The 10,096-nt window shown below is 43.7% G+C and overlaps 1 protein-coding gene across 1 annotated transcript in view; it reads left to right on the top strand.

Moving 5' to 3' along the window:
* Positions 1–3,272: 3,272 nt before the first annotated feature.
* The window catches only part of Snx4 (sorting nexin 4), a 69,533-nt gene continuing 62,709 nt past the window's right edge, over positions 3,273–10,096 (top strand). The window contains exon 1 of the mRNA XM_008842980.2: positions 3,273–3,450. Within this exon, the coding sequence (XP_008841202.1) occupies positions 3,310–3,450 (141 nt within the window). The 5' untranslated portion in view covers positions 3,273–3,309. The remainder of the gene's footprint in view (positions 3,451–10,096) is intronic.

Raw genomic sequence — 10,096 nt, 5'->3', positions numbered from 1 at the left:
ATAACTTGGTTTATTTGGTCGTAGGTAGGGACTTCAGAGTTGATAAGACCAGGATTTGAAGTCTGACACCTGAGCAGAATTTTCTTAATAAGAACAAATCATTAGTGAGAAAGTATCTAAATAGCATCTTATATGAACTTAAGTCTAATGTCTGGGATGTTCAATCATTTGGACTCCTAAAGAAATATATCAATCATTTAACTCTTTAGTTATACTTTCCTTTGGGGTATTTATGACTATGAGGTTGGCCCAAATAAACCAAGTTATTTTTACACTTAAGTTTCATTGAGGATCTCATCCTCAGGGGTCACATGGGGTTGGGAGTCCCCTTGCTCCTTAGTCCTTTCTTTTACAAGTTCCATCTATATGAGTATATGTCAAAGGCCCCCATGGCTGGCTTCACTTGGAAACATGGAGAAAAAGTTTCCTCTGTATTAACCCTCCTCTTTATAGACTGGACACTGGTACAAGTCCATCTGGCGGGGTATCCGTGGCCTCCCTGAGCCAGAGGACAGGTGACTCACCAGTTACAGGACATTTCAAGAGATGCTCCAAAGTCCCCTGGAATGTATTCAACCTAGGAGGGCAAGGAACTAAAACTGTCCCTTTAATTACCTCTGACCAGATTAGTAAAGCCCTGATAGTACAGCTATTAAACACCCAAGAAGTTTAGTTACACCAATCTGGTACTTTTAATTACCATGCAATATGCAGATAAAGCTTGGGCAATATTCTTAAATAAATCTTTACTAGACATCCTTAAATTAATTGACTGAGTTATGCCCTCAAGATTGTTTGTATATTATCTTTGTTCTATCATTGATAAATCATAACAAACCTATATAGACCTTTATTATTTGCTTAGGCTTTTTTTATTATTTTTTTTAACCATGAGACATAATAATTAGACACACCTTACTGGATCCTCTCTACTTAGAATCTTTTGGGAAATAGGTGGAGGGAGAATCTTAACTGAAGTTAGAATTAAGAGAGAATTCAGTTCTTCTGCCTTGAAAGCCAGGTGCTAGGACAGCAAGTGTTTGAGGAGGAAATTACAAGGTGAGATAGAACCAAGAGAGAAATCTTGCCCCTTGATTTTTCCATCTCATTCCAGCGCCCTTCCATGTTTTTCCAATATCCCAGACCCAAAACTTGGATATTATTACATCTCTTTCATCCTTCAAAATGAAATAGCAACTGATTTGTGTTTAATCTTTCTTTAAAATGTTTTCAGAAATATTTTTTTGTTCACACAGACCTTCGGCTTTCTTATCTAGATTTCTGAGTCTCAGATGAATCCCCTCCCTCTAACTCTCTCTTGAAAACAATGTGTTTATATATTTTGAGGGTGGAGTGCACATGCCACAGTGTTCATGTGGAGGTCAGAGGACAACCTGTGGAAATTGGTTTTCTCATTGCAACATGTGGCCCCAGGGATCAAACACTGGTCATAGGGCTTGGAAACAAGTGCACCCCCCCGCCCCCATCTCAAAACTCATCCTGGAAAATTGACTTTGGAGCTGATGAGGAAGAAAGTGGGAGGAGGTGAGAAGGCAGAGAAGTTAATTATACACATGGGTATTTGTTCTTGTTTTGACAAATTTCTTAGTTTTTGGAGTTAAAAGTCCCTTAAGGATGGTGTGCTGGTTTAGGGTTAATTGTCAACTTGACAGACTCTAGAATCACCAGGGAAACAAACCTTTGGCCATGCCTATGAGGATCTAACTTAATTGGGTTAATTGATGTGGGAAAACCCCTAGGCTGGGGAATCTGGATTGTATGAAATGGAGAAAGAAAGCTGAGCACTGGCATTCATTCATCCCTCTGCCTCTTGACTATGGATGTGCCATTACCAGCTGCTTCAAGCTCCTGCTGCCTTGATGTCCCTGCCATTATGGACCATACTTTGAGCTATGAACTAACAAACTCTTCAGTTGGTTTTGTCAGGGTATTTTTCACAACAGCAGGAAAAGAAATGAAGATAGAAAATTGATATCAAGAAGTAGGATATTGTGGTGAACCTAACCATGTGGTTTTTGGGCCTTTGGAACTATTTGTGGCTGGAATGTGGAAGAATTTACAAATGTGATATTTTTACCAAGAACTTGACTTCATCCTGACCATTTCCTGAGAACCTGAATGAAGCTGAATTTAAGGATATTTGAGGGGCTGGAGAGATGGTGTAAAATTGAAACCACAAAGGACAAGTCGAGCCCTCGAGTTGCAATAGCAAGAGGCTTTTATTTTACACAGGTACCTGTGGGCACAACTCCTGACAAAGGGAGAAGCCCCCCAGGTCTCGGGTTTGGGGTTTTTATAGAGCAGAAGCAGGTTACAGAAGCAGAAGCGTGGTTATTGGCTAGCTTAAACTATTACAAAATGCTATAGGGAGAGCGGGGGGGGCTTATTTATCATTAAGCCAGATGTTTCAACCATAAAACTTATTTATCAGTGAGTTGGAGATGTCTCGGCCATGAAGCTCACTTATCGGCAAGGTCTCGGCCATGAAGCTTACTTATCGGCAAGTTGGAATTCTTGACCGGTACGTGACCTGCCTGAGACGTGACTTGCCTGAGAGGCTTCATGGCTCTTGACTTTTATGTTTTTTTATCCCAAAGGAATGCGTTTCACAGCTTGAAAAGGCTGTTTGGGCAGAAAGACGAGTTTTGGTTCTTGAAAAATTAAGAGCTGCTTCTCCTCAGAAGTACCTGAAAGTTCCACAGCCACTGTACATGTCCCTTCTGGTTACCACGATGATTGCTTATGGAGAAACAGGTTCAACTCCCTTAACCTTCAAGCATTACCTTTTGCTGAATGTGCTCAAAGTGCTAAAAGTTAATAATTTATGCTGCTCTGATCTTTCAGTGGGAAACCGAATTGTGAATGGAAGACAAGGCAGAGGCCAGAGGGAGGTCAAGAGGCCACCCTTGGTTCTTTGGAGTGACATGTTTACTCTGGGTGACCACCAACCTGAATGGTCTCCTTGACCATTTGAGTTCACCTTCCCCTTGCTTCTCTCCATCGCCACTGGTTCTCCCAGATTTTTAGGTCTCCTAGTAGCTGACTAGAGCCCCTATAGCAGTTCCACCCCGCCCCCAGCTTTCCCCCACCTCCCCACCCCTCCAACTACCTTTCCTCTTGTAGGCCCCTAGGGTCTAGGCAGCCCTGGCAGGGCTAAGAGGAGGGCAGCTCAGGGCGCCGAGTGGGGCGCCCGCGGGCTCGGGGAGGGCTTTCGCGAGAGAGGGGCGGGGCGTCCGCTGGCTGGACGGTGGCGCAGGCGCAGTGGCTTCTCCGCGCAGAACTGCAGCTATGGAACAGGCCGATCCGAGCTCCCAGAGGTCGCTGCAGCCTGCGCCCCTGGAGCCGCTGGGCGGCCCCGGCGCTGTGGTGGAAGCTTCGGTCAGCGAGGAGACCGCGGGCGCTGGGCGAGAGGGGTCAGGGGTCGACATGGTGAGCAGCGGCGGCCGACGCCAGGGCTGAGTCGGGGCCTAGCGGGCCACGCCGGGCTCCCTGGTGGGGCGCTGTGCTCCGCCCCGTGGCCGGGGGATGGTGGGCCGTGAGTGCACTCGCACCCTGGACGCAGCGTGCGGTCGCTGGGGACCCGGCCTGGGCTGGGCGGGGAGGGCCGCTGGGTGACCGTGGTGTCCCCAGGACCCGAAGAGGATCCGAGTTTCAGCGCGGATGTCGGTGCTCTGAACGCGGCTTCCTGCGGCCGTGGGAGCGGGGACCGCGGGTTGGAGGAGCGGCGGGACTGCAGGAGTTGGGAGGAGTCTGCGCTGTGGGAACTGGCCTGGTCCTGGGCAGAGCAGCCGGGGCAGGAACGAGAGCCGAAGGGGCCGCAGTGTCTGTATCTGGGCTCCTGGCCGCGTTTCCCAGGGCAGACAAAATGCACTTTGGAAGCCCCCTTGGTGGTCAGTGCTGTCCCTGCTGGAGGAACGTACCATTGCATGTTCCGAAGTGCTTGCATTCTGGTGTTTTCACACATGTGCAGACCATGTTGAACTGAAGCATGTTGGAAGCGCCTTGTATGTAGTGCTGGAGTTAGACCTCCCAGCCCAGAGTCGAGACCCTCTGTGTGCCTGGCCTAACCCAGCATTTTGCTGGAGGTTTTTGTGTGTGTTTTTTTCCCTTGGAAAAAAGGTGATCCTGCGCATAGTACGCTGTGCATTTTCATGACTGATGCAGAATGGACAAAGTTTAGAGACCAGCCAACCAGGAACTTAACAAGTGGAAGGTTTTGTCAACTAAAAATATTTCTGTGTGCTTTTAAGCTAGAAACTTTTAATTTTCTTATGGCAGTTTTAAGTTCACACAATTGAGAGGAAAATGGGGGAGATTTCCCATGTATTCTCCCCTCACCCATGCTCATGCATGCATTATCAACTCTGCCTTATCAACATCCCCCCAACAAGAGTGCTTTATGCCACAATTGATGAGCCCAGATTGGCACCCAGAGTTCATAGTTTACATTAAATTCATTCTCGATGCCAAGTTTGGAAATATATAAAATGACATAAAGCCAACTCTGTACTATAGTGCAACTAACTCACTGTGGTAAGCTTTCCCTGCCCTGCCTGTTCATCTCTCTCTGTCCCAGCCCCTAACCCCATTGATCCTTTTATTGTCACCATTGTTTTGCCTTTTCCAGAATGTCATATAGTTGTAATCATAGATGTTGTATAGTCTTTTTTTTCTTTTTCTCCAGTTGAGGATCTCATTATATAGCCCTAGGTGGCCTGGAACTCTATGTAGACAAGACTGATCTCAGACTTAAAGTGATCTTCCTGCCACTGCCTCCTGTCCTTTAGTCACACCTTTAGTCCTTTAGTCCCACCCTTAGTCACCTTTAGTCCCACCCAGTGAATGTGTACTCTTTTGTCTGAGTAAGCCAGAGGCCTCTGATCCTCTGGAGCTGGAGTTACAGGCAATTGTGAGTTACCTGACATGGGTGCTAGGAACTGAATTCCAGCCCTCTACCAGAGCAGTATGTGCTCTTAACTCCTTAGTGGTCTCTTCAGCCAGAGACTGGCTTCTGGGACATAGTTATAGAAGAATATCCCATTGTCTAGGTGTACCACAGCTCATTCATTCCAAGCTGTGGAATGAATGAAGTTTGATTATGAATAAAGCTGCTATAAATGATGTACAGGTTTTCATGTGGCTGTAAGTTTCCAATTCCTTTAAATACGAAGGAGCCCAATTTTTTTTAAAGAAATTGCCAAACCGTCTTCCCGAGGAGCTGTACCATTTTGTCTTCCCACCAGCATCGAATGAAAGTTCTTGCTGCTCCCATCCTTGTCAGTGTTTGATAATGTGGGTGTCCTAGACTGTTCTAATACATGGGTTTCTTTTTGTGTTTGGACAAAGTCTGGTGTAGCCCAGTCTAGCCTGGGGCAACTGATCAATCTTCTTGGATTACAGGCATGAACTACCATATGTGGTGTTCCACTTTTTTTGTTTGTGGGGTTTTTGTTTTTGTTTTGAGGTTTTTTTTGTTTGTTTTTTAGATAAGGTCTCACTCTGTAGCACAGTGGGTTTGAAATCCATTCTAAATCAGACTACCCTTGAACTTTTGGAAATCCTCCTTTTTCAACCCTTTAAGTAATGGAGTGAGCCACCTCACCTAGTGCTTGGTTTCTTCATAATGTTACTGTAAGTATTCCTAAATAATACATCCTTTAGTTTTACCTGATTTCTAAGTTTGTATAAGTGAAATCTTTTTTCCATGACTTCGTCTCAAATGTGACTTAGCTCGTTTACTTTCATGACTCTGTAGTCTGTCCTTTTTATGTAGTCTGCAGTTGATTTAGATCTTCTGCTTACAGTTAGTGAAATAATGAAATTACTACTATTTTAAAGAGTTACTTTGACCACAGATTTCCCCCTATTTCTCTCATTGTGAAGTGTCCAAGATTCTATTATAGATTTAAGAGTGGGATTGCAGTATCATAGGGTTGTAACATGTTAAACCCTAGTAGACAGTGACAGGTTGTTTTCCTTTGTGGTTGTATAATTTATACTCCCACTGACAGTGCCAGGTGCTCTGTGTTCTTAGAATACTGAGAATTTTCAGGCTTAAAAATATTTGCCAAACTTGTGGTTATGCCTCCCATTTTCTGGTGCTGGGATGGAACCCAGAGCCTCATGCCTGCCAGGCAAGTGCTTTACCACTGAACTGCACATCCATCCCCAGTGTCTCTTGTTGGCTGCATCATGAGGACTTTAATTTTGATCGTGATGATAAATTTTGTTGTTTTGGGAACATACTTAGATATTTAATTAATATGAAATCACAGTATAGAATCTAAAATTGATTTATGTTAACTTGTGCAGGTACATGTTTATGTGCATACAGGTGTACATACATTTATGGGTATGCATACACATGCATGCATGTGTTTGTGGAGGCCAGAGGACAACCTGAGGTGTCATTCCTTGGTGCCATCAAACTTTTATTTTTTTCATTTTGAGACAGGATTGCTCACTGACCTGAAACTCATGACATGGGTTAGGGTGACAAGCTCCAGGGATCTGCCTGTCTCTAACTCCTTGGTGCTGGTATTACAAGCACTTGTCACCATGCCTGCTTTTTTTGTTTGTTTGTTTTTTTACGTGAATTGTGGAAATCTAGCTTTACCAGTTGAGCTATGTTCCAGTCCCATTTATGTTAATTTAAAGGTTGTTATGGGGCTGAAGCTGTAGCTCAGTGATATCACATGTATTTGGGTGCACAAGACCTTGGATTCAATTCCATGCACCATGGAAAAACAAAGGTGTTTATAATCCAAAGTGTGTCTAAATTAAAATATCACGCTGGGCATGGTGGCTCACCCCCATCCCAGCAATTAGGAGACAGATTAGGACAATTAGTAGACAATTAGGAAGGTCAGTAGTTCAAGGACAGCCTGGGCTACATGGTAAGGGCTGTTTCAAAAGTAAAACAGGACCACAAAATAACTCATTGGGTAAAGGTGCTTGCCAACAAGCCTGACAACCTGATTTCAATCCTAGGAATCCACATGGTGAAAGGAAAGAACCAACTCTTCCAAGTTGTTCTCTGACCTCCACAGGCACAAACCCAACCATTCACACATACACACAAACAAACAAATGAATATAATTTCAAAATAAACAGAAACAGAATCACAGCATAAGAAATAAAACATCACATTGTGCTTCATAAAAATGTACAATTCTCAGGAGCTGGAGAGATGGCCCAGCATTTAAGAGCACTGACTGCTCTTAAAGAGGACCTGGGTCAGTTCCCAGCACCCACATGGCAGCTAACAATCTATTCTAGGGGATCAGTCACCACTCTCTTCTGGCCTCTGTGGGAATTGCACAATTACACTTACATACATGCAGTCAAACACTCACATACATGACATAAAAATTTTTAAAAATTATTGTACAATTCTGCCAGGTGTGGTCTCACAAACCTTTAATCCCAGCACTCTGAACACAGAGGTAGGTGGATCTCTGTGATATCAAGGGCAGCCTAGTCTAAATAGCAAGTTTCAGGCCAGCTGTGGGTACAGGGAGTCTCTATCTCAAAAAAAAAAAAAAAAAAAGTACAATTCTATATATCAATAAAAAATAAATTTAGCCAGTCATGTTAGTGAATCCCTAATTTTAGCACTTAAGAAGCAGAAGCACGACTATTGAGAATTTGTGTCCAGCCTGGACTAAAGTGAGACCCTGTGTCAAAATGAATAATTTAGGGCTAGGTGTGGTGTCAAATGTCAGTAATCCTAGAACTTGGGAGGATAAAACAGGATGAATATGTTTGAAGCTAACCTGGGCTACAGGGAGTCTCTGTCAAACAAGGTTATAAATTCCTTTTACAAAGAAAGTTTCATTTGATTTTTTATTTATGTGTGTGTGTCTGTGGGTGGGTATGTACACTTGAGTGCAGGTACCCATGGAGGCTAGAGGCATCAGAGTCCCCGGAGCTGGAATTATAGGGAGTTGTGAGCCGTCTAACATGAGTTTTAGAAACTGAACTCAGGTCCTCTGCAAGAATAATACACACTCTAAACTGCCGAGCCACCTCTATAACACTTACAAATTCATCCTATAATAGGTCTATTTAAAATCCTAGAAAACACAGAAGTGGCATCGTGCAGAGAAGTTAGTGTGTCATGTGTCACAAGAGGCCTCCCATTAGTAATTAAAACCTAAGAAATTTTTAAAATTAATTTCCTAATAATTCACAGAGGTCTCTGCCATTTGGACAGATATTCCAGAGTCATTAGGCGTTTAAGCACACATTTATTACACATTTCCCTGTCCCTGCCCCTTCCAAGGAAACCTTTCCTTTGAGGATCACCTAAACCCTTCTGTGTCTCTCCCCTCTCAGTCTGTCTCCAGTTGAGAATTAGTCACTACAGCATCTTCATAGCTCACTGCTGCTGTTACAGGCAGATTTGTTGTCTGTGCATGCTTTGTATTGTGGGGTTCTACTTTTCACTTAATTCCCAAATTAGCTCCTAAAGATAGTAAGGCTATAGCATGGATGACAGAGCATATGGGTTCCAGTGGGGGTGCTATGGAAGGGTGCTGGTGGGGATAGGGTATAAAGATGAGCAAGATTGGTTGAGATATTCTGTATGAAATACACAAAAATTCAATAAAAACAAAATTTTTTTAAAGGGGCTGGAGAAATAGCTCAGCAGTTAAGAACACTGGTTGTTCTTGCAGAAGACCTGGGTTCGAATCCCAGCACCCACATGGCAACTAACAACTGCCTATAACTCCAGTCCCAGGAGATCTGACAGCCTCTTCTGACCTCCGTGGGCATTGCACTACATGGGTGCACTTACCTACATGCAGACAATACATGAATACACATAAATAAAAATAAATATTTTTTTTTAAATAAAAGTTAAGGATGAAGAATAGAGAGAAGTAACTTGGTCAAGATCACCAGCTCCTCAGTTACTAGGATACTGGCATTTGAGCCCAAGACCACTTGGTATTGAAATCAGTGCTCTTTCCACTAATCCCTTCCATTTGATAGAGAAGAGAGAAATAGAAAGGGAGAGAGAAGTTTTAGATAGCCCTGTAAATGCTTCCAGTATACCATTTAGACAGGAGGGGGAACAGGAGGGAATGGAGGAAGCGGTACTACGTTTTCAGGCTGAAAGTTTCCATTGACTTAAGAGGCTAGGGTCAGGGCTTATGGTATTTGTGGAGATTCATTGTCTGAGGAATTCCTAAGTGGTTGTTTCAAAGCAAAGTGCCCTAGGCCTAGGAGTGCTAACAGAACCAAGAGGACTTGAATAAGTGTGACTTTGAAGGCACATTTTGCACCTTCCCAGATTGACAGCAGAGATCTAGATGGAGTAGACCAGAACTGTAAGGTCTGAGTGTTCTGTAGATGAGGATAATGTAAAATGGTAGAAAAAATTTAGGGGATAGTGTGCTGTAGTTTATTTGTGGAGTATCTTCCAAAGGACCTGTGTTAACAGCCTGTCCCCTCAGCCTGTGACACTATCTGGAGGTTGTGGGACCTTTGAGGGCCTAGTTAAAGGAAGTGAAGTCATTGAGGACATGCCCTTCAAGGTAATGTTAGCACCCACCCTCTCCTCCTTCTCTTCCTTTGTTTCGCCACCTGCCTTGAAGCTAGTACATGGTGGAGTAGTTTTGGCCTACCGATGGAGTAGTTTTGGCCTACTACTGGTGCCCAGCCAGTCTCCAATGCCTTGTTAATGCTCAGAATCAAAGCCAGCTGAATGTTGTGAAACATCCAAAACTGTAGGCCAAAATAAACCTTTCCTCTTTTTAAGTTGACGTCCTGCAAATATTTGGTTACAGTAACAGAATGTTGACTGATACATACAGAATATATCAGCTAAGCTACAAATGATTAAATCATACCTTTTAGGGACTGGGGATTATAGCTTGGTTGGTAGAATGCTTGCTTAGGAGGCAGGAATTCCTGGGTTCTTTCTCCAACATTTCATAAACCAATCATGATAGTGCATGCATGTAATCCCAGCACTCAGGAGATGGAGGCAGGAAGATCAGAAATTCTCTCTCTCTCTCTCTCTCTCTCTCTCTCTCTCTCTCTCCTTTTCCTCTTTCTTCTTCCTCT

Source organism: Nannospalax galili, unplaced genomic scaffold (assembly GCF_000622305.1).
Source record: "Nannospalax galili isolate Female #2095 unplaced genomic scaffold, S.galili_v1.0 scaffold18, whole genome shotgun sequence".
NCBI lineage: Eukaryota > Metazoa > Chordata > Mammalia > Rodentia > Spalacidae > Nannospalax > Nannospalax galili.
The sequence above is the reverse complement of the archived record's forward strand: the minus strand, read 5'-3'. Positions and strand labels throughout refer to the sequence as shown.